General features: G+C 40.3%; 1 protein-coding gene across 1 annotated transcript in view; it reads left to right on the top strand.

Annotated features, from left to right (window-relative positions):
• IGF2BP3 (insulin-like growth factor 2 mRNA binding protein 3) overlaps positions 1–23,512 on the top strand; it is a gene marked incomplete at its 5' end in the record, with an annotated part of 45,244 nt that overhangs the window by 3,708 nt on the left and 18,024 nt on the right. Inside the window, 5 exons of the mRNA XM_009587156.1 lie at positions 5,062–5,346; positions 7,540–7,674; positions 8,234–8,356; positions 10,655–10,790; positions 12,413–12,544. Coding sequence (XP_009585451.1) covers positions 5,062–5,346; positions 7,540–7,674; positions 8,234–8,356; positions 10,655–10,790; positions 12,413–12,544 — 811 coding nt within the window. The remainder of the gene's footprint in view (positions 1–5,061; positions 5,347–7,539; positions 7,675–8,233; positions 8,357–10,654; positions 10,791–12,412; positions 12,545–23,512) is intronic.

The following is a 23,512-nucleotide window of genomic DNA, read 5'->3' on the forward strand; positions in this document are numbered from 1 at the left end:
AGTGTGTAGGTGTCTAGTGCATGCTACACGATTTAGCTCTACCCAGGATTTTGGAAGGGAAATTTTGTGCAAAGTTGGCCACACATATATGGAGTGGGTGTATATTGTTTTAATATGGGGCTAGGTAGTTTTTTATCTTATTTTTTTAGCTCAGGAATGAGGTATGTGTGTTGGTTGTGACTCGTAACTGATGGTGTGTTTTAAATGCGGGCTGCAATGTGAGGAGCTCAGGATCTGCATCTTTGCAGATATAAGTAGGTATATTACTTTGAGTGTTAAGACACTAATGATCACCTTTTAATTAGAATATTTGCAAAAAGAATTTTTTTTACCCTTTCAATGAGGCACAAAGCTCTGTGTGTGTGTCTGCACAACATGTATCCTTGATGAATGAATAAGAGTTCACATAACTAATACTTTTACATGCCATCATAGGTCAGGGCTAATGTTGCCATAGGAACAATAACACTGAAAATTCAGTGGTGTATTATTATAAGCTTAGATTTTTTTTTTTGCTTTGTTTTTATTTCCAGACATACTAATGAAAACTATATTTAATGCAAAAAACCATCATTATGCTAAAGAAAAATTACCATGTATATCTGTCTTTTCTGTATGCAAATGTATCTGTTCAGGGAGGAAAAAAGAAAGGTGGTGTAGGTACAAGCTGCATGTGGGAGTGAAATATGTTCTTCATCTAGTGCTTAGCATCGCGCTATCAATGGATGAATGATTTCCAGCACAAGACTTGTGCTTTTACTGTATTCGTTTATCTAGGATGTTTAACCTCCACTAGCATCAGAAGGGAGAAGGCTGGGCAAACATCCTCTTGTAGGGAGCTCAAGAGAGGACAGTGGCGAGATGTCATTTTGATGGGAAAAACTCAGGTGACTAATTTACAAAATATTTGTTTAAAGGTTTCATTTTTATGTAGGGATCCTCTTAGTTCTGAGCAGGTGTCACGCGAACATAAGCCAGGCTGTTGTACATCTTAGCAGAGCACAGGCAGTAGCTGCTGCAGTCTCTTAATGAATTTGTTTTATAAAAAAATTCTGAACTACTATGAGATTCCTGTGTACCAGCTCTTGAAATGGAAACATTTTCCATTTCCACTAAATATTAATTTTTAAAGATTCGGGGGAAGAGGGTACCTCTTAATGAGGACGTTTACTGAATTTTTCTCCGTCTTTGTTCTCTTTAAGTGACTCTAAGGTTTTTAGCCCTTGTGTAAAAGATGGTTTGTGGGTTGTTTCAGTAGGTACCAGTAGTGCCCTCTGACAGAGGTAACCTGCATGGCCTTTATTAACTTGTAGTCATGGAAGGAGACCCCCAGCCCTGTTCGGGAAGGCAGAGGTCTTTGTGGAAAGGCAGAGGTGGTGTTGCTGTGGTTTGGGCTTGAGTTTCTGAGGAGGTCAGTCAATGCGAGTATGTGCCTTACAAAAGGAGCTGGATTTAACGTGTATTTGGTGGACCGCAACAATGATGATAGCCTTGACTGAAACAGGTGCCACTAGTGCTGTGAAGAAGCAGTCACTTGCTTTCCTCTGGGGCTCAGGCTTTCCCAGGCAGCGGGGATGGCTCTCCTGATAGCAAGTGCTGTCCTAGATGCTGTTTTACAGGAATTTTGCATCCATTTAGAAGACAGTTCTTAATCACTCATCTCTTCCTGCTTTTTTCTCCCCACTGCCCGAAGCAGTGCCTAGATGACTCTAAAATTTTGGGCTTGTTATGGTGCTGAAGGATTGAACCATCACCTCACCTGATTCCAGCCCTATGTTTTGTGCCACAAAATTGATTAAAATTAATTCAGAACAGTTAAATAAAGGTGTATGACAGTACTTTCAAAACTTAGTGAAAACTGTCAAATGTTGGAATGTGAAGGCCAGGCTCAACAGCCAAAGCTGTGGGCTTGTGTCTTCTGTAAGAAATGCACTTCTGTAAGAACTGTGTATTTGCTGCATCACTGAGAATTATTATCTTGGCATTCCCCTGTGTGTGCCCAAATCAGTGCAGAGTGTGGGACCACCTACCCAGGAAACATCAGTTCCACAAAAGGCTTGGGAGAGCAGCATTTAATTACTGACTCTTCTTCTGACTTCTTGTCACTTGAACAAGCCAAATTATAAAACAAGTCATCATATGGCTTTAGTGGCTGACATTTTCCACAATGGCAAATGAACTTTTCACAGTTTGCTTTGAATTTAAGGTACTTATAGTCATATAGAACCATTTAGCAATTTATAAATTGTTCTTAAGTAGAAAAATTCCAACCTTCTTTCCAGGAAAAGTACGGTGTATATATATGCTAGTTGTTGCTGTATAAAGTTTGTTGTGAAAACATGATAGGTATGTAGCTTGGCTGCAAACAAAAAGCCTAGTCTTTTCTTCCCCTACCACTTCTAAGGAAGAGTGAGAAGTCTTACGCACTGATTTAATGTAAGGTTTTGTATTAGTGCTGGGATTCTGGTCTAAGGTGTTTTAAAGCCAGAGGAGATTGAAGCATTTTTGGGAAGAAACAATGTCTGAACTTGTCAAATGAATGCATGGAAGGGAATGAGTTGGGATGGATGTCAATCCAGAGCCTACCAGCACGTTCACGAAATCGTTGGTGCTCATCTTTCCAACATCTTGAGGTTTGATTCCAAAAGAAACAGGGTTTGTGCAACTGTACCGTCTGGTGGTGCATTTCTCTCCCTGATAGCAATTCAGCTTTTGGGCTGATTTCAGTAACATTCAACCCAGAAATAGAAGTCTCGGATATTTGAAACCAACAAGAACTTAGTATGTCCGGATTGCATAAAAAGGAAAGGCTCCAGACCCCTTTCCCAGATAGGATCTCCATGGAGAGAGACTTCAGCAAAATGCCTTTCGGGCATTGGAAATCTATACAGAAACTAAAACTTGAGAGACAAATCCATAGGAACACAAATTTCACTAGTCCGGCTGCTCGCTGCCTTTACTGCTTTGTGAACATGGCTTTCTGTGTAATAAAATGCTCTTCAAAGTCCATGGGGTAAAAGTTAAGAAATGTCAGCTTTGAAATAGCCTCAGCAAATTTTAATCCAGCTCTCTTTTGCCCTATGCTGTAAGAGATTCTTCTGTTATGGGAGCAATTACGCTCATGCCCTGTTCCCAAAGGACCTGTGTCTCATTTGGTGAACAGAAGTATCTAATGATCAGTGATCAGTTATTCAATATTTTGCTTTCCTTGTTGTTCATTGGTGTTGCCTTGGGCCTTATTTATTACCAGCCCTTATTAAACACTGCTCCAAAGACACAAATTACTTGTTTTCTCACAAGCACTTTACTGTCCGACTGGAGTATTTCAAGGATGCTGGTTCAACCCCTGGGAGGTGAGGGGTGTGTTATCTTCAGTACCCATATACCACTTCTTACCTGCAAAGCTGCTGCTCGGCTTCAACAGCTGCCTGAGACCCAGACTGTCAAGTGGGACACCTGGGAGATGAGTAGTACTTTTTACTGGCTACCCTTGAAAATTTAGGTGATTGGCTAGCATTGTCCTTTATCTCTGCAGTAAAGGCAGGAGTAAAAGTGCTGCTGAGGGTAGCGTTTGGTAAACTGGCAGCAACCACCTGCAAATGTGCGCGAACGGAGGGACTGGGTTAAGTTTCCGAATTTCAGAGGCCTTGCTCCAGAGCATACGGTTATTGGAGCTTTTTAACAAAAATGTTGGTGGGTTCTTTAATATGAGATGGAAACCTCCTCCCTCCCACCACTGTTTTTAATTTAAATTTTGTCTTTAAACAAAATCTATCAGTAATCTTTGGTCCAAGATTAAGCCTGGCACTTATAAACTACCCCAAATCAATGCATATTTCAGTGATATCAATATATCATATTGCTGATAATCTGAATAATATGCTTTCTGTAGCGAAACTTGAAATGTCTTTCTTGGGCAAGTGTGTTAATTTTATACCAGTAGCTTGCCGTGCGCTGTGTGTAGCTTAGTTATTCCTACTGTTTCCAGGATCTTTAATCGTATTGACTCTATTCTGTTTGTGAGCGGAAGATCTTCTACCCTCCAGAAATCTGTCATTAAGTTTACAGTTGTGCTCCCTTTGTGAAGAGGAGGAGACCAACAGGTCAGGTTGACTTGCAAACTTGGCTCCATCTTGGTTAGAAAGAGGGGGTGGGCAGAGGGAGAGCTGAGCGACTCAGTGGGGATTCAGTGTGATGGACCACGGTGCGAGTGCGTTGCGTGCGTTTGGGCAATATCCCTCTGTGATATTTAACAGAGGGCTCTGCTTTGCCTAAAAGCACAAGAGAACTTGAAACACCGTTTAAATGCCTTCTAACACCTTTGCATCTATGGAGAGTTTAACGGATGCGTTGGCTTTAATTTCCTGGTTAACTTTTAAACCTGCTTACAACATGACTAGTTGGTAAGTTGCAAGGTGCTGTTGTGGTCTGCTAAGTGGTATTTCAAATGCCATTGACTAGCTTTGAACACTTTCTTTCCTGTTGAGAATAAACCAGGAACAGTCTTTTTTTTTTTTTTTTTTTTTTGTTTTTTTTTTTTTCTTTCTCTCCTCTCCCTCCTGTCATTGCTATGTCAGTTATTGCAAAACCTCCAGCCAAATAGCTGTGCTGGCAAAAACCCTAATGAAGGTGCTGTGATAGCAGCTAAAAAGTTTTCCCTCTGGTGCAGCTTTAATTCTATTTGGGAAACTGATTTAAATTAAATCAGGCAAAAGAATGCTTTTGAGTGTATAAGCTCTGTCTCCTGTGAGGTTTTGCTGATAGGGTTGCACCAGCAAGACCTTTAAAGTGCACAGAAGCCCAGAGCAAGCAAGAACTAACTTGTAGTCCTTAATATGGTGACTTAAAAAAAAAAAAAAAAAGAAAAAGTTGTGTAATCAAAATCTTGATTGAAGAATTTTGAATGTAACTTTTCATCTTGGAACCAGTTTTTAGCTTTGTCATGTGATTTATAAAGAGCAGAAGTCTATATCTGAATGACTTGCCATTTCATAAGGCTCTGCATGTGATTGTGTTTTATGTTTTTTCCTCTCTTCTCTCCTCCGCTTTGCAAATAAACAGAGCAATAGAAAAACTGAACGGGTTTCAGCTTGAAAATTATTCCTTGAAAGTTGCGTACATCCCTGATGAAATGGCAGCCCAGCAACCTCCGCAACAACATCCCCAGGGCAGACGTGGATTTGGACAGAGGGGTCCTCCAAGGCAAGGGTCCCCCGGCGCAACCACAAGGCAGAAACCACAGTCAGACGTTCCTTTACGGATGCTGGTTCCCACGCAGTTCGTAGGAGCCATTATTGGGAAAGAAGGAGCGACAATCAGAAACATTACAAAGCAGACACAGTCCAAGTAAGTTATTTTACAAAACTGTAATTGTAAGCTTTACTATTGTGTCCTCATCTCCCATGTAAAGGGAAACTTGTAAAACTTCACAACTAACCTGTGTGGTCAGAGAGCAAATGAAGGTAACAGTGAATAGGAAATCTTTTGTAAGATTTATTTAAGGACTGGATTCCGTCCTTGATATGTGTTCAAATACTAGCTGACTTTTTTCTCCATTTAAAAAAAAAAAAAAAGAAATTATGCAGTGCTAATAGAATGGTATTTGATGCCAGAAGTTTGCTTATAGATGTACTAATAAGGTTCTGGCACAAAAAGTGAAACTGAAAGAGCTGTAGTATGTTGGTCTGTGGGACATACAGTCAGTGTGGTGACATGTCCAAGTCTTTAAGTGTTTGTTCTAGTTTAATTTAGGGCATTCTTAGGGTTTATAAATGTTTTCAATTCAAGGGGGGGGTAGGGACACAACAAACCTTCCTATCTCCCCTCATTACCCCTTGCACCTCACCCCCATGGGTTTCTGGTGAATACATTTGTTGCTATCAAGTTGCAGACCACACCAAAACACAGATTAAGGAAATGCACAGGAGGCAAAAAGCAAGCTGCTAAGTGACCTAAGAAGCTTAGAGCGCTAGGGTCTAGAGACGCTGGAGGAGATTGTTTTCAGTGCGTGTTAAATCCCTACCCACAAGGAAGAGCTCAGCGCAGATGCAGAGGGAGGTGGGGATCGTATTCAAAGTATTCTTCCAGGATACCCCTAAGCGTGAAAGGTAAAAGATGCTGTTTTCAGCAGTACACTGGTACGAGCTCCCAGCTCTGTAGTTACAGCAGGCAGGACCTGTAAATGAGCTGCGTGTGAGGGTGGGTGGCTTCAGTTTTGAGAGTAGTTAATGAGGATAAGGGAGTCCTCTCTAATTACACCCCCACCTCCCACAAACAAACTGGTTCCCCCTCCCCCCTCAAACCCAGGATTATCATGATGCTCCTTTCAACCTCTCATTAGCATGTTGTAACCCTGGAGACTATCTGTTGTGTTTAACAACATGGATTTAAGAGATTTGTGTCCTGACAAGACTTGGTTGTAATTTGCCTATGGGCAACCAATTTTTCAGGTGATATCTAAAACGTCTGATTCTTGGACTATAAAATTCCTGGAAGATTGGCATAAGCAAAGCTTTTATCTCTTAAAAGAAGGCTGGATAGAGCAGAAATAATCACAGGTTGCTAACTTTATAGATACATGACTTCAAGAATGATGTTTTCATTGTTTTGGGGATAGAAAAAGAAATGTCATCTACTTCCAGTTGCACCAAGGATTGCCATCGGCTTCTTAGAAAATGCATCATGAAACAAAATGAATTTTCAATATCAGAAAGAACAGGAAAAATAAAGGGGTTTATTGAAAAGCAGCATGGTTGGTTGTTAAGTTTGGAAACAGCTATGATTTGGGGGGGGGGGGGAAGGGGGAGGGTGGAGAAAGCAAAAAGCAGAGGTGAAAAGAGTATGTGACCTGCAGTTATTGGCAGAGGACAAATAATATCCAAGGCATTGTCTTGATGCAGGTCATAATTAATTTTTGTTAAATTCCTAGAGCTACACAAACTATGATGTAGACTAAGGCTAGTAGTTTTAGGGTGGTAGAGAGTGGAGCTAGAGGAAAGGTAATGTCAGGAAAAATTTTAGGCTTAAAAAGCATAGGAAAGTAATCTTGAGGATGAATGCAAGTACTATGATGCCACTTGCTAGCAGAGAAGTGCTAGGAAACTCTGCTGCTGAGGTCATTAAAAGAGACAAGGTGGAACAAAGCCTGACTGTACTGTACCTGCACAGTCATTATTACTGGAGCAAGTGGGCTGGTGATAGAGTATTGGGAAAGCTTGATGAAATGTTGTCCTCAGTGGTTTACCACAGATTGTCTATCTAACAATTCCCCTGAATATCTTGATGGGAGTTTAATGGGGAAAGGAGGTCCCAGTGTCCACAAAGATGGGATTTAGCTGGTAAAATCAAGATGAGAGGCTCTTTATAACACACAAAAAAATAGTATTTAGGAGATGTTTAAGTCGTTGTATACTTTGCAAAATTAAACCACTTTAACGTAGTCTGTGTTAGCTCAAAATAAATTAGCTTTATGAGAGTTGGAAATATGCAAGGCTTACCGTACAGTACATGGTTACAGTTAGCGTTTTTCTTTCTTTCAAGAATTGATATTCACCGTAAAGAGAATGCAGGTGCTGCTGAGAAACCAATTACCATCCACTCAACTCCTGAAGGCTGCTCAACGGCTTGTAAAATTATTATGGAGATCATGCAAAAGGAAGCTCAAGATACTAAATTGTGAGTAAAAGGCATTTCATTGTGGAGATATTAAAAATTCTGAATTCTTGTTGACTCCATTTAAAGATGTAGTCTTTAAAAACTGTTAACAAGTAAATCTGTTGCCATTATCCATGTTTAAGTAGGTAAAGGAACTAAGACTTTTTTCCTTTCAGGACAGTCTACTTGCTTAATTAGCCCCAGCACACATCTACGTTTTCAGCCACGTTGTCTGGCTGTGATTTTGGGGTGAACTGGAGCAAATACTGAAGTTACTTGAGCAACTAATAGCTTTTAATCAGAGTGAGCATAACAAGTTGTGAGCTCTCGCTAAAAGCTTTAAGGTATATTTCTTCCTTCCCAACAGCTCTTGCTACTTCAGTCTGACTTTTATTTAGCAGGTATGTTACAATGAAGCTATAGTTGATAGTGCACTTGGACTTGTTCTGCATCTAGTATAAACATGTGTAAGTGAATGGGAGTTGTAGACATTTCTATGAAAATAGAATTTATCTATAACACGCATAAAAACTTGCAGTCTGGTCTCCAAAAGTCTCACTGGGTGTAACCTCCATTACAGTACAGAAGAAATTCCCTTGAAGATATTGGCACATAACAACTTTGTTGGCCGACTTATTGGCAAAGAAGGAAGAAATCTGAAGAAAATTGAACAGGACACAGATACTAAAATCACGATATCTCCGTAAGTTTTCGGTGGCCTAATCTTTTGGTGAGATGTCTCAAATAGCAGCAATGCTGCTGCGCTACATTCAGGTACAGAGTTCTTACAAAAATATTATGTGTCTTTTGAAGGCTGAGATAACAGCCTTTTGGAGGCCTTTCCATAATGTGGATTAAACTGTTACTTAAGCTCAGTTAAATTTAATGTAAACAGTGAGTCTTCGTTGTAGACTCAGTCAAGAGCAAGCCTAAAAATAACATAGGCTATGTGGAGCCTGTGTTAGACTATATTTTAAGTGTCAGTTGTTTTTAACATATTATACCATATGTAATGACGAGTGTTTTAAACTATAAGCCTGGATCAGTTCTGAGCTATGTGTGAAAATGAGTGAAACTAGGGATGTGTAGGTATAGGTTAGGTTTTTGGACAAGAGGGAAGGAAATAAAGCAAATGAATACTGAAAAGAGTATTTTTAGTAGCAGTTCTGTCCCTCTTGGCCGCCAGCAGCCGAACTGGGATACATTGACTAGTCTGCTTCAAAGTAATAGCTTTTGGTCTGTGAGTTTGTGAAGGTAATTGAGACCTGTTCAAATTTAGCTGAGATTAAACAGGAGTTTTCACCTTCACTGGAAATCTGCAAATCACTGATTAGATCAACATCTCTGTAGAAGCTTGGCTGTTAATAGTAGTTTTACCCTGGAGCAGTATCTTCAGAGAACCTCCTGTTCTGAATAATGAATACTCTGGTGTGAACTTCCAAGCATTTGAGGGCATCTTGGACTAAGGCTTTAGCCAGAAAGGGTGAGAATAAGACTTACAGGCTGTAGGAGAGGCAGAAAGTTTGGAAGACACATGAAGATGTATGAAGAGGTGTGAATACATGCAGGAGACAAAAAAAAAAAAGTGTATTGCAGTAAATAGCTCAAATGAAGGCAAGGAAGCTAAGAGTGAATGAGGTTCCCCAAAAAGAGGAAATTCAAAATTGGGTGAAAGAACCGGAGACCTTCCTGAAGGTATGTAAATGTTTATGGAATTAGTCTGTGGAAAAGAAGCAAATGAATTGGAGAAAAAGCACCCAAATAAAGGTGTTTCAAGAATAGGTTTTGTAAGGCCAGCATGCTCTCTTAAATGTGTTGGCATAAATACTTTGTTTGCAAACAGTACACAGAATGTTAACGCTATTTCTTAAAGGAAAAAAAATATACAGGGTAAATGGGATAATGATCTTCATTCCATGAAACCAACTTGTCTTTATTGATGATGACACAAATAACACATTGTCTGTAAACACTCACACAGTATTTTTTAATTTAGTAAGTTAATGGTTTATTTGCATTAAAGTCTTGGCCTCAAGATTATACTTGTCATGCAATGCCTGAAATAGCCCCATGAAGTTGCCTGGTTTAATCGGTACATAAAAGAGAGCATAAATGCCCATTGATTCTGCTTTGTCTAATTAGTCTTTCTCCTGATCTCTTCATTTAGGCTTTTTGGTAAGCTTGTCCATAAAGTTTTAAAGTAAGGCAGCTGGCTTGGGAAAGTGTTTCCTCTCTTCTTTGGGGTGTTTTCCACCGCTTTCCTTCCTGAGGCAGTAACTCAGTGCTCACACACTGGAAACTTAAGGATTGCTTTGTGGATGCAATTCGTGCTTGCCACTGCTTAACTGAGATGCGCAGGTTGCCACGCTGCCTGCTGTGCAAGAAAGCAAGCCTTGCATGCTTCTTCCTCTCTCCCTAACAAAGCACTAGTTTAATGCTAACCCTTTCATTTTCCCTGAGGAGTTACTAGTGTTTCGCAGCAAATGTTGACTTGCACACAGCTTTTGGTTTTCCCGTTATGAGGATTTGGAGGCTCTCCTGCAGTTTCACTGAGGGTTGGGCTTTTTTCCCCTCCTTCCTTAAGCAATCTGCTATTGTTCTCAAAGAAAGTAAGTTTCTTATGGTCTGTCTTTCTGGGATGTCTAAAATGTCTGAAGCCCTCTCTCTGTTGGTGGGGCTGGTGTGGAGTGCGAAGCCGAATGGTGCTGCACTGCTCTGCAGCTCATGTCCCTACAGAGTGTGATGGTTTCCATCTTGTGTTGCGCCCAAGCACATCTCAACCATCTGATGCCAAACCTCGCTGTGGTGGTTTTTGTTGCGTTTGCTGTGAGGACAGAGTTTCTCCAGATTCTCTGAGAACTGTGTTTGAGTCCTGTTATGAATCGATACTACGCTCTTTGGAGGGCAAACTCGACACGCTCGGATGTCATCGCACTCGAATAATAAACCTGGATTACCCTCTGCTGTTTGCTAATTAACTGTGCTTCTGTTTCGTTTGCAGATTGCAGGACTTGACACTCTATAATCCGGAAAGGACCATTACAGTTAAAGGCAGTATTGAAACTTGTGCCAAGGCTGAGGAAGAAATTATGAAGAAAATCAGGGAGTCCTATGAAAATGATATTGCTGCTATGAATGTGAGTTGTCTTGTAGCGTGGGCCTTTTCTGGAACCAGAACCACAGACAGATTTAGGTGTGAGGGGGAGGTCACCTGGCCCAGTCAAGAGGTTGCTCAATACAGGGTGTGCTTCCAAGTTAAATGAGGTTGTGCAGGGACTTGTCCCCTCTTGAACATCTCCATGGGTAGAAAGTCCACAGTCTCACTGGGTAGCCTGTCCCCTGTCTCACTGTTCTCATGGTGAAAATTTCTTTCCTAATATCACATCAGAATTTCCCTCTTGCAACCTCTCTCTGTTGCCTCTAGTATTAATTCGGGGGGGCTTGGGCAAGGTTTTTTATTATTTATTGATGTATGTATGCTATTTTAATGAAGGCTTTTTCTGCTTTGTTTTGAGTAGGGGAACTGAGAAATTGATTTAGACTGAGGAAATGAATGAGCGTTTCACTTTGCAAAAACCTAAAGGAATGTGTGTTTATGTACTATTGTGGTTTATGTGCTCTAGTTTGTATATATTTCTTAAAGTAATGATTCCCAGTCTCTTCATGTTAAAAGCATAACAACATATGGAAGAAGGATCTCTCCTGCTTTCAATTATTTAATTTAAGAAGGCTTTATTAAGGTTTTTCTTGATATAGATGATAAAGGCATTTAGTTATTCAAAGATGATTGGTGATTATATAATAAAAACAACACACCTCATTAGTTTGCCAAAGTATTAGTAATGCATATTGAGAAATGATTGAGATTTTTGATAAGCTATGAAGAGCTTTTTGTGTGTGTATCCAAATCTTATGGTCTAGAATCAGACTGGAAATATTTTTTTCAGTTTACAGTAGTCTCTGATTTTCTAGAAATGGCTGTTCTTCATGGTTTTCCTACTGGCTGTAGAGAATATTGTCTCTACTTTTCCCTTCCATCCCATCCTGTAAGCAAATTGCAGGACACAAACTACACACAAGGACACAATAAAATATTTTATAGTGGTACATTTTTGTTTCAGATAGTGAACAGGAATGTGGGGTGAGCTTGAGGTTTCTTTGCTGTTTGGCAAAAGTGTGGTAACCAGAAAACTACCTCTGTTACTGTACAGATTTCAAGTTTAATTTCTAGTGATTAGGGTAGTTTTTTAGTTGGTGAAGTTTTGGGATGTTTTTTTTTGGTGTCTCATGATTGGCTTATCTTCACGGGACGGAGGATGGGGTTATAGTGTGGCGTTATTACCCCAGAGAATGAAAAGTCGGGGCTTGTACCTCGGCTTTCTCTGTTTCTACAGGGCTGTCTTTTTAGTATAAAGCCAAAATTATTATATTATTTCTCTGATAATTTTGTTCACTTGGAAAGTAAATTACACTATTGCCTGAATTTCTTGCTATAAAATTTGTCATATGTTTCACTGATTAAGTTGTAGCAAGTGATTCCCAGCTGCGTTTCCTACTACGTGTTTTTAATGTTATTGGTCTGTGCATATGTCTGGGAAATAGGTTTGAAGCAGAGTCCTTGGGGTAATGGAGATGAAACTTTTTTTTAAAATAACATACTGACATCTTCTCAAAAGGTTAATAGCCTATGCCAACTAGGATTTTGATTAAAGTTTATAACCAGGATTGTAAATCTTAAATAACTCTTCTGCCATTGCAGCTTCAAGCACATTTAATTCCTGGATTAAATCTGAATGCCTTGGGTCTGTTCCCACCTTCTTCTTCAGGAATACCACCTCCTGCAGTGAGTGTTGCCTCTGCTGCTGCTGCTGCTTCATATCCACCATTTGGGGTAAGGGAAGTCTCTGGTTTTGGATGGTTAGTGGATGGTGATACTAACCTGTACAATGCTGCTGTTCAAAACTAATCAGTTTGCTGTATTGTTGCCAAATTACCTCAAAGATCTGGGAACGGTGTTTTAGTAGCTGTGTTCTGTCAGTTTTCTAAATGTTGTCTGTCTTCCTGCTTGCATACTGAAAATATTTCATGTGGCTGCGGTTGGGAGCAGGCATTCATTGGTCACTTAGGGAAATGCTCAGTGAAACCAGCAAATGGTGTTTCTTAGAAAAGTGTTAGATCCTATTTTCTAGAGAACTTGAATTATTACAGGAAGAAATCTCATATAAAATGGAATTTAAAAATCGCTGGAATTTGCAATTAATAATGCTAGTCTGCAGTTGTATTCCTCTTGATATGGAAGGAAAAAAAATGATCTCTTTTCATAAAGCAGGGATCTATAATGTTTGTTTGAATGTAGTAGTTTTATAAATGTACAAGCCCTGTTGAAATGCAGTATTGCTAAATATATAGGATTTAAATTACATGGATTAATCTCCAGAAAGCTGTGATTTACTTGCCACATTGCTCTCTAAGAAATATGTGAAAAAGTTCAATAGAATCTTATTCAAATCCAGTGCTGATTAGTAACCATAAATGAGGTCTGTTGCTGTGGAGCAGAAGACAATTTGTTGTATCAGAAAGCTCCAAAGTCTTTCTGGAAGGAGATGGTGCTCTGCTATTCAAGAAAAGACAACCTCATTACACAGAGAAGGTGATTTTTCACGTCTCTTCTCTGTTTCTGGTGGTGATTGTTGTTAGCAACTCAATGGAAGATGAATTTTAAAAATAAACTCTAACAAGTGGATAACGGAGCTTTACAAACTCTGACGTGGCTGACTTTGCCCTCTCCTTTGCTCAACAGTAACACCCAGAGAGCTAAGTCTGAGACTCTTCATGAACTAGAAAAGTGAAAATGCATCACAGGACACTGAACTTTATCAAATAACTCAAGTGGGTCTACACATATTGCACTAAGGGGAAGTTGTTGCCTAAATATTTTTCCCAGAGGAAGAAGCCAAGAAAATGTCACTGCAAGGAACAGGAAAAATTCCACACTTGTAGCATTGTTTGTGGGAATGAACAACTTGGGTGTTATGAATGTATTATAAACTATATTGGGTATAATAGTGGCTTTATCAGGAAAAAGTGCTCGAATGAAAACTACAACAGTAATATGTTTATACTCAGTTATTTTACTGCTAATACCAGTGCCTCTATTTATGACAAACAAATTCTTCCCCCCATCCCCTCCCACCCCCAGTCCCTCTGCACTTTGATTAGAGTGGCAGACTAAACTAAAAAATACAGGTTTCTGCTTCATTGTATTGTATAAAATGCCATATGTGGTAATGGATTGCCTCAATTTATTTCTTCTTTTTTAAGAAAAACTAGAGGTGATTTGTTGACAGTATATAACTTTCTTTACTTTAGTGGTAATGAAAAGTGTAGCTTTTTCTTTTTTACTCCAGATTCGCAAGCTCTTTGCTGTTCTTGAGATTCATACTGTAAGCCTACAGTTCTGTTCCTCACTGGTTTATTTTCATTTCTTTCCCACTTTTTCTTTTTGTTGTGGTTCTTTCTTGCTTTTGCTTTAAATATGCACCTCTAAACAGTGCTGAATTTGGTGGTTTCAATCTTATTCCTGTCCGTCCCTCCGTTGCTAGTGCACCTTTATCCCCCCCAGATGCACCTTTTTTGGCCTGCTAGGATCTCTGGCAGTTTCCAGGTTTCTGGAAATAGGATAGTGGCAACATCTGGAAAAAGGCATCAAGAAACAAGTGTCATTGTGTAGAAGCATAGAAACTTTGCAGTTGGAAGGACCACACTATCTGAACTCTCTCTTGCTCCTGTTCATGCTGTTTGCTCAGTCCCCTGAATAAGCTTTTGTGGAGCTCGGGGTGCTAACAAGACAGCCCCTGAACCGGATCTAAGGGCTTCTGAAACAAATGCATAAACAATTGAAACTATCTCACCTTTTCTTACTTACATGTGACCTTACCTGGAAAAGAGCAGGTGGTTCTGTGGGCTTCAGGCAAGTTAGCACCTCAGATTACTTGGAGTAGCTGTCCCTCTCTGGGGAGAGGAAAACGAGGAAATGTATGAGTTTATCTTTTAATGGATGCAGTTTTCCAGAAAACAAAGTTACCATTTTAAATTTTTTTTTACTTTATTGGACAAAGACTTTTAAATCTTGTCTGTGTATGAAGTTAGTTTCTGTAATTTCTGAGTTTTACTCCTCTTGTCTAATTTTTTTTTTTTCCTAGTAGAACAATTTTTAAGACACTGATTAAATAAGGTATTGTGGAAGTAAAAAGAGCAAAACAAAAGGGCTGGCTATATTTTGAAGAAGAAATGGAAACAATTTGAAAAGCTAAAGGTAACTACAGAGGGGGATCTAGGAGAGCTCATAAGGGATTTAATAAAATAAAATAAAAATCTGTGTGAGTAAAAGAGGCTTCAGGGGAAGAAGGTCTTGGAAGAAGCATTAATGAAGAAATCACAGGGAGGCTTTATGTCTATTTACCTATAAGCAATTCGTTACCAAGTTCCTTGTTTCGGCAAAAGCGTTTGGGCAACCCAAGTCCCTTTAGCTTGTTTTGAGTGGATGTCCTTGTATGCTTGGGGAGCACTGGTTAGCTGGCATTGAGGATATCCCTTTCAGGCAGCTGAAAATCGTTTCTGAAGACACTGCTGGCATCAGGGTATAAGAAGTGTATCCTGCTGTTGTCTTGCTTATTTTTGTCAGTGCAAATTTTGCCTTCTGCTTAGGGCTGGACATGAGTGGCTCTTCCCTGCCTCCTGTTTGTTTGACCGAGCAAAGGTGTGTTCCTCAGCAATTTCAGCTACACCATCATTAGGGGCTTCTTGGCATCTAATGTCATTGAAGTCCTTCTGTGAATATGTGCTTACAAACCATATAGTGAGCCTTGGGACCCTACTATGATGTGCCTGAGGGTTATGAAACTTTTGTTTGAGTATCTTTGAATGTTTGGACCTTCTCTTCACCTTGTGGTGGGAATGGACTCACAAGTGGTTCTCCCTTGGGTCAGAAGAGGTAGGTGGGTGAGCTTTGGGCATTTGCAGAAGAGTTTCCATATGGAGCTGATCCTTCATATGTACTCCTTCACATGTACTGTTTCCCAGTGACGAGGTGTTGCTGTGACCTTGTGTAGGACTTGTTCCCAAAGAAAAAGAGGTGTCATCTTAATTATTGAAACAAGTGTCTGTCACATTCCTGATGCTGCTTTTTTATATGGGTGGAAAGAGAAAAATCTGCATAGTAAACAGATCTAGGATTTTGTTACATTGCCAGAGCTTAAAGTGACAGGTCTGAACACCCATATATACAGCCGTAGCCAAGTATTCCTAAAACTGAGTTTTCAGGAGCTTGGGACTGAGTAATCAGATAGGTTTAGCTGTGTTAATGTGTGCTGTGTGATGCTTCATCCTCTCCCTCTTCATGCAAATCTTTAAGGCATATTTGACAAGAGCATAAACACTGTTCTCCAGCTGCTTCAGGAATAGTCCAGTGTCACAAACTTAGGAGATGACAATGTTATCAAATACTGGTTTGCATTTAGCTTCTTGGACTGGGTCATGTTCAGGAGAACAATTTCCATGTGACTGAGATACCACATTCTCTATGGCCCATCTCCACGATGGTTCAATCTGGTGTTATACACCAGTGTCTTATTGCATAGAGCCTCATCTAATTTAATCTAATGAGATGCAGTTTCACTAAGAACCTGATTGTTGTTTTACCCTTTGTCCTGGCAGTAGAGGAAGGCACAGGCTGTCCTTGGTACCTGCCTTTTTACAGATGTAAACACGCATGTGTGTGCACATGTCCACTGCCTGTGGCAAACAGTGTCTGAGCACCACATCTAGTGCAGGGTAACCATTTGTTTTTATATATATATTTACCTGTCACTAGCAACAATTCTTGATATTGCAACTGTGTAATTTATTTGCAAAGTCCAAGCACTGTTTGCCTGTTTAAAGCACTCATTTTGTGTAGTCATTTAAAAGGGATGCAATGGAATTGCATATTGTATTTCGATTCCTGAGCTTTCCTGTCTCTTGCAAAAATCCAAGATCTGTGTACTTTTCTCTGGCCTCCTAGAAGACTAGTAAATCGGAACATGTGGGAATCATTGAAATGTTTTAAGGTTTGAGGAAAAAGTAGGACTTAAGAAATGTCTCAGTTAAGAATATTAGGAGTTAAAAATTCTTTTTACTGTCAAATGGGCATGATTTAACTCTTATGATCTTGGTGATATGATAAAACTAATGGGTTTTTTTTGATGAATGTGTGCCCTTGTGTGACCATACTAAGGACTGGTAGCCTTTCTGTGTCTATTTGTAGCTGATGTGTCCTCCGGCTGCTTTTGGGCCTGGAGAACCACTACTTTCTGTTTACTGTTAAATCTTTCTCATTAACTCTGCACTTCAGTGCTTGTGTGTGTTGCAATTGTGACACAATTGCAAATAGTTTCGTTAGTCTGCCCAGTGTCGCTCGTAATGAATGTCATGAGCTGAGCACTTGCACAAAGGATTGGGATTTGTATGAGGAGGAGAGTAAGATTCTGCAAAAGTAAATATGCCCCGTGCTTATGTTTTCCAGAAGATATGTTGCCACAAAAAATGTTTTAGAAAATATCCTAGCCAAACTGCTTCAGATGTAGTGTTGTACTGCTCAAAGCTGTTTTGATGAAGTTGTGGCTTCTGTCTTCTGAACTTTGGGGAGAATATGCACATACTTGTCTCTCAAGAATAGAAGTTTGTTCTCATGCAACACTGAAGAATTTAAAGCTCCAAACAAACAAGATATCCTTGTCTTGGAGTTCAGCTGGTACAGTCATGCAATTAAATACACCTGGCCCATCTACTGGGGTTAAATGGGTTGCACCCTTCCTTTTATAATTGAAACTTTGTGTGTTTAAGTGTACATCTGACTGCATTTCTTTTGTAGCCTTTGGGCCTGAAATTTGGCATCCCAAGGGCATGGGGCAAGGAGGGCTAATCCCTGGAGAGCTCATCCTGCCCTTGAATGTCCTGAAACAGGGCGGTAGAATTAATTCTCTCTGTCTGCCGCATGGTAGGTGTACTCAAACATGTAGGAAGGTGAGAAGTAGACAGCTTTCCTCCACAAGAGGAGTGCACGCCAGCTGCTCTCCTGCATCTGTAAGGTCCTGTAAGAGACAGCTGAACTTCTCTTCAACTGTGTGAAAGTTAGCTAAGGTGAAGAGACGTTCCTCTGCTCGCAGTAGGACTTGCTTTCTCTACTGGTATTTTTGCACACCTGTTGTAGCTTCTTGAAGCTCTACCCTCAAGATGCACTCTTTCTAACCTTTTCTTTATCCTCACAGTTAATTTTCGGGTTATGTGATATGCACAGAGGCTTCTAGGAAGGAAAAAAAAAAAAAGAGAAAGAAAAAAAGGTAGTTTGCTACAGTAAACAAAACCAAGAAATCAAACCACCTTTTTCTGACGACAAAAAAAGTCTTGTACAGCTAGGCTGATAGATTGTTTTCCTTTATTCTTTTTGTCATCTCTTGAAGCTTTTTGTTGCAGGTAAGGAACATGCCAATGGAAAACTTTCTCCTTAGAAGATGTTGTGGTCAAGAGAGAAATTCCTTCTTTATTCTCCTGTAATTTTCTTTAATAATAATAGTAAAGAAGAGATCTTCTGTATCGCATAGATGTAAGAGAAGAAATAACTGTATTGTGCTTTTGGCAGGAAAGAAAAGTAATTTAAAATGAAAAATTGCTTCATTGAGGGCCTTCATTTGATGCCCTGAGCATAGATGAGAGACAAGGAAGAGGAAAAACTGTCCTATGTTCCCAGGTACTTTGACTCTTACTTGGTGGAGTTGGGCTCCTTTGGATGTCTGGGTTTGATAGGATTAGCTTGTACAACTGTTACGTCTAAACTACCCAGGGGTAGTAATGTATGTACATCTATAATGTGTGTAGTCATAAGTGGCTTTGCCCTAATTTGGCTAGCTTGTTAAGCAGTAGATGATTTTGTGAGGAGCTGTCCTACAGCCAAAAGAGGATGTGGTTTTGGGGGGTGAAGAAGGATTTGCCAGTGTTTTTACAAAATGGTTTTATATCAGTGAAATGAAAACGATGCATGTGCAGCACACACAATCTTGAGGAGGGCACTATAGGACAACAGCATTGTCTGAAAAAAACACTACCAGCTAATTAGACTTCTTCTGAAGATTGTAACTTCAGTGCCTTGAATACACTTTCCTGCTGCTTAGTTTCTTAAATTCATTAATGATGCATTTCTGACAACAAAGAAATTTGCTCCATGGTGCATAACATTGTGGGATTGTTCTGCCCTGTGGAGGAAATGGTTAGTACTCCTACTGCCTTGAAGTCTCCTGCTCCTACCATGCTGTGTTGGCAGAGACCCATGTCCACAGTAATCAAACTATTCTGCCTCTGGAGATGGACTTGGCCCCCAGTGAGGGAAGCAAAAATTCAATTGGCACTGTATGATGTACAAAGATCTGGCAAGTTGACAGCTGGTATTTTTTCTGAGGTGTTGAAGCCTCCAGTTATTCTTAATAACTCTTTTTACAGTTCTGAGGTCATAACGCAAATAGCATCACTTGCTAACTAGTAATGCACACTTTTTAAAATAAAAATGGCTTCTTCCTCACTGTAGGTTTGAATACTTGCAGTGATACTTGTAGTTCCTTGGGACAAGAGATAAGAACTTGTGTTAGTCCCCTGCTCCCAGATTCTTGTCGTGGGAAGATGATTTAATCGGTGTTCCCTTGAACATCTCAGACTCCCAAGATCTAAATACCAGGCTCAGCATCTTCTGAATGTTAAACTAAATAGGAAATTTAATTCCTTAAGGTGCCAAATAATATTTTATTACTAGAGTGTGCTGAGCTCCTTCAGGCCAGAAACAAAAATAGGTCAAGTCCTCATTCTGGTGTATCTGGCTCCATCTCTTGTTTGTTTGTTCGTTAAACATGATGGAAAAATAAGTGACCTTTCTGTGTTTTCACAACCTGTTTTTCTTGCAGCTGCCAAGGAATCTGAGAGCAGTGTCTTTGTAAACCAGAGCTGATGAGTACCTGTATCTTTTAAAGCCATAGATTTCATGGGCAACTTCTAGGAGTCTGGAGTACCCACGTGGCTGGTGTGTCACAGACATGATTTTTGAAGTGGAAGTGTTTCTGTACATAAGCACTTTTGTTTTGGCGGTCATGCAGTGTTGCAACACCAAATACCTTTGTTTGCTGCTTGTGAATGACCAGCAAAATTCCTGCTTACGTAGTTTCACAATCTGTTCCTTATGTTGATTTCTGCTTTTGGCTGTCTATTCAGAATAAAAGGTGGCAGATTGCTTTTTTTGGCATTGTGGCCAATCAGATTTTGCAAAAACAAAAAGTTCATGCCATGTTCAGAAATATGTCAGACCTGTTCCTGCTTGTGAAATGCCTTATAACCAGCCTGCCAGAAAATGCTCCTTCTCTGCTTCTGTGATTTCTACCCCCTCATTCCTGGCTAGGTTTTCATGTTGGAAACACTTCTGATAGGTGTGGTCCTGTTAGTGACTTCTAGTAGTCTGAGGAGATCCCCATGGCTTGCCAGGTAGAAGACGATGGTGATGAAAAGTACTAAAGTTGAGAGCCAAGAAGTGGAGTGAGTAGTACTAAGTGAGATGATTTTAGTAGCATCTCACTTAAGGTACTGACCATTGTGTAATAACCAGCTGTGTTTGAGTTTCAGGTGTTGAAATGCAATAGTCCCCAAATTGGAAATGCAGACAGGGGTTATTTCTTAGGTTTTCAACCAAGAGGAGAGGACCAGCTCAGCTAGCTGGACAGAGGAATCCCACCCACATAACGTACTGTCTGGGAGTCCAGGACTGATTGGGGCGAGAGGCAGAGCTGCATGGCCTTGCTGTGGGCTGATTGCCTCAGAAAGGGTCATGCTCTTGGTTCATCTAGTGACACGAGTGTTTCTTACATGGTGCAGCAGTATGCTCGTAGGGTAAGGGGGAGCCAGCTTTGCTCTGAACACAGCAGGCTGCCAGCCTAGAGATGCGGATGGGGAGGGAGGTGGTGTGATGAGCTCCTGGCCACACTAGGAGAAGGTTGGTGCAAGCATGATATTGAAGCTGCTGCGGGGGAGTTCCTTGTCATACTTGGAAATCACTCCTGCCTCTCGCATCAGTCCGGCGTTCCTGTGAAGATGAAGCCCTGGGTGGATGGTGGTAGTACCGTTTGTGCATGGGAAAATGGGTGATGCTTTAGGGTGTCTGGAGAGAAGTTAAAAATACAGGTTGCTTCTTTTAAATTACGTTTTGCTAGCTCTTGACTGACTGAATTCAGCAGGGAAGAACTCTCAGTTACCTTCTGAGTGTAGTTCTGGCTTTTCAGGTAGTGAATATAGCAGAAGGTTTTAGACTCGCAGCATGGACTTAAATCTGTTCTAAATAAACCCAAAAAGCTTGGAGGGTGGGGGGAGCTAAGGCTTCAGTTTGTTAACCTACGCTGGCTGCACCACTTGAGCTGATGTACAAGATGGTGACCCGAGAGGTATTTGCAAGGATGTTGTAAAACTGTGGATCACGTTAGACCTATCTACCAAGACTTTAAATAAGTTTTCCTTAATGAGCTTCTTGTTTCCAACGAAGGCTTAAACTTTTAGTGGTAGTATTGGAAAATGAATACACTAGGATTTCTTTCACCGGTGTGAAAAGCTTATTTTTTATTAATGCATTGAATCCTACTGGAATGTCTTCAAGGATACTTGGCTAAATGTTGGTTTCCCCTTGCTGCAAGTTTTTATTACTAAATAAATAAGAGCATTTAGTATAGCTGTAGGCCAGGATAATTCTTCACAGTGCATTGCAAAAACATGGTTTAAATTTTGGCTTTGGTCTGGTAGAGGGTTTGAATAAAACGATACCTCACTTCCTGACAAAGGGTATGAAGACCAAGTGAGTAATCTGTAAATCTGCCTTGCATTGATGATGGTGATCATGGCAGTTGGGAAGGGGGAGAATGGCAAAAGAGAACTTTTTAATGCAGTCATCTGCTGGTTGTAATTTTTTACTTTACAAAGTGGATTTGTTTACTGTTTAAAAACAAAAAAACACCAACAACCCACTAGGCTAGATGGTAGCCAAACATTGGCTGAGACTGTTCCATGCAGTCTTAAAATAGTTTTAATTATTTCCCTCACAGCTGAAAAAACTGATGCTGGCTAGAAATGGATAACACGACTTTGTGACTTAAAATAAATGTCTCATCCTAAGGTAATTCATTTGCAACACATTTAGAGTAAATGAAAACATGTACTGGAGATGCATAATAGGCTTAGAAACTAGCAAAGATCTGATTCTGCTCCCATTGATGTCTGGCACAAAATCCTATTTACTTCAGTGGGTACAATATTTTAAAAGATTTACAACCTTATCCCAAATGTTGCCATGGATTTACCAACCACATACATTTGATGGAGCAAGGGGTCTATGGAGACACTTAAAAACTGACTGGAAAAAAATTTGTACTGTTGGCAGGCTTGCGGAAAAAGACTGAGATTAATGCTCAAGTTAACACAAGGAACACATAAGTAACAAATATGTCCCCTTACTAGCCCTGCAATGGGTGGGATTACATGCTCATACTGACTGAGGGAACCGTGGACTGACCTAGCAGCAGCGTCAGCTGAAAGCAAGAGAGGGGCATTCATCTTGGGGAAGAACTGAGGAGGCAAAACTCTTTTTTTTTTTTTTTTTTTTTTTTTTTTGTGTGTGTGTGTATGTTGTTTGGGTTTGTTTTGGTTTTGTGTGTTCTGGTTTTGTTTTTTAAATACCATTCCCTAAATACAATGTCCGCTCCCCCACTTCTGGTGGTTTGGGACCTACTTCTTTACCTACCACCATCTATCTGAAGAATCACAGCTTTATTTTTCGGAGTTTTCACCCTTGCCTGGCCATGCGTTGACTGTTATGCAAGTACAAGATGAGGAGGAATGCTTTTCCTTTTGATGATCTATCAGGTAAGATGATCTATCACACACAAGCTCTCCTTGTGTGTGATTTTGGGCAGTTTGTAGGACTGATGCACCAGGCCTCGGCAGAAGTAGTGTTACTGTAAGCTTATCCCAAGGGCAGTCTGTTGGGCTCTACAATTCTTTCTAACTCTCCAAGCGAGAGCTGCAGAAAGAAGAGTGAATCTGCAAATTTGCTTGGCTGGGAGTCCTCAGCTTCTAGCTCTGGTGTGGAGCAGTAGCCCTCGTGCTAAAGGACATGGGGCAATATCCCAAGGAGGGGAAGAGCCTGCACCCCAGCTGAGGCTCTGGAAACTAAGAAATGACTGCTCTGCTAAGCCGGTTTGCTAGGAATGAACTATAATGTGGTAGGGATGGCAGCAGAGAAGTGATTCTCCTGGGAAAATCTTCTGTAGGGCTGTAGAGTCTGGTTGGAGTGAAGGGGACCATCCTGATGGTACCTGCAGTGAAGAAGGGGCTCCAGGCAACCCCAGTATAATGGGGAAGCAGCCAGGGGCTACAGGATTTAGGAACGGATTGGGCTAGAGCTTGGATGGAGGCTGTGGGAATTTTAAAAAGGAGTAATAGATTTTTTTTTTTTAAAAGAAATAGTTGGTATGGGCTCTTAGGCTAGGGACAGATGGCTGGTGTTCAGGGACTTGCAGGATGTATGGAAGGAGGTGTATCCAAGCTGCTACAGGAAAAAGAGTTGGACTAGTCTAAAACGTTAGAGCTACTGGTGTGCAGAAGCAGTTGCTTAGCTTCATCCAATGGGGTAGATTAATTTACATCTCTCTGTTAGATCACTGTTTTCAATCATGATTTAAATGAGCAAGCAGGAAATCTGATTTAAGTTGACTTATCAAGGTTTACATCTGTACTTTAGTTACCT

The sequence above is a fragment of the Fulmarus glacialis genome, unplaced genomic scaffold (genome assembly GCF_000690835.1).
Source record: "Fulmarus glacialis isolate BGI_N327 unplaced genomic scaffold, ASM69083v1 scaffold29641, whole genome shotgun sequence".
Taxonomy (NCBI): domain Eukaryota; kingdom Metazoa; phylum Chordata; class Aves; order Procellariiformes; family Procellariidae; genus Fulmarus; species Fulmarus glacialis.